Genomic DNA, 1,116 nt, shown 5'->3' with positions numbered 1-1,116 from the left:
GGCGTTTTTCCCATTAAATGGCATTAAAAAAACGCCACGAACTTTTTCCCACACCTAATATGTTACATCTTTGTAATTTATATTATTCTTAGGCTGCATTCGAAACATTACCTAAGTACCTCCGTGTATCATTTTGTCCTTGTTGTTCACTCAATGTTAAACAAAGAGACATCCGTAATTTTCGAATACAATCTTAGTATAACATTTAATATAATAAAAATCTTTGTAATAAACTTCATATGAGATATATCCTAATTGGCAAGCAATAGGTACGTCGTATCCAAAATAATTATACATTTTACATTTTTTACTTTTAATCTTTTAGTTCTCATTTTCCAACTGCAAATCTTTACTGTACTCTGAACATCTCTCCTTAGGACATCTCTTGGAGAACTGTATTGTGTGGTAGAAGGATTTGAATATAGTAGGATATCTGATATTTTACAATAATTTCGTTGTATATCTCGGATAGGATGATTTTTTTTGTCAATATATAATTTGAGATATCTTCAGGATAAAATAAAGCTTATGTGAGATCTTTTCGTAATTTGAATGGAACATATCATTAAAATAGTTAAATAGTTATTAAATTGTAAATTTTACTCTCGTTTTATCGATCATCTGCTAGCAAATTTTGCAATTTCTGCTAAAAAAAAAATCTGTTTTGGAATAACTTTTTGGAATATTTCTTCTCTTGGAATTAGTTTATACTTTTAATCAAGTCTTCTTTAATTAACAATCAAATGTGAATTATAAAGGATCGCGTTATTTACTGGAAGAATCTGTTTACTTACTGGAATGTAACTCGGCCCATCAATCTGACTGACGCAGCTAAGATTGTCAGCTCCAACCGCAGCACGGACAATATAAGCCATAGCAAGGAGATTATAGCAGAGCGCCAGAAAGACTATCGGTCTTTCAGGATAACGAAATCTGGATGGCTCAACCCAGAAAGTTAACAAAGTGAAGAGCGTCGACAAGAAGCACAGCCATGCCCAGCCAGTCATCCAACGTTCGGCGAATTTTTTGTCTTCTGCACGATAATATGCGTCGGTACCACAACGTGGTGCGCAAAAAATCTGTAGATAATGAAAAAAATAAATAATGAAAAAAAAA

The 1,116-nt window shown here is 32.6% G+C and overlaps 1 protein-coding gene across 1 annotated transcript in view; it reads right to left on the bottom strand.

The window, feature by feature from the left end:
- Positions 1–794: 794 nt before the first annotated feature.
- LOC108686439 (frizzled-10-B-like) overlaps positions 795–1,116 on the bottom strand; it is a gene marked incomplete at its 3' end in the record, with an annotated part of 20,318 nt that continues 19,996 nt past the window's right edge. Inside the window, exon 4 of the mRNA XM_018191748.1 lies at positions 795–1,079. Coding sequence (XP_018047237.1) covers positions 795–1,079 — 285 coding nt within the window. The remainder of the gene's footprint in view (positions 1,080–1,116) is intronic.

The sequence above is a fragment of the Atta colombica genome, unplaced genomic scaffold (genome assembly GCF_001594045.1).
Source record: "Atta colombica isolate Treedump-2 unplaced genomic scaffold, Acol1.0 scaffold181, whole genome shotgun sequence".
Classification (NCBI taxonomy): Eukaryota; Metazoa; Arthropoda; class Insecta; order Hymenoptera; family Formicidae; genus Atta; species Atta colombica.
This window is presented reverse-complemented; position numbering and strand designations above follow the sequence as displayed.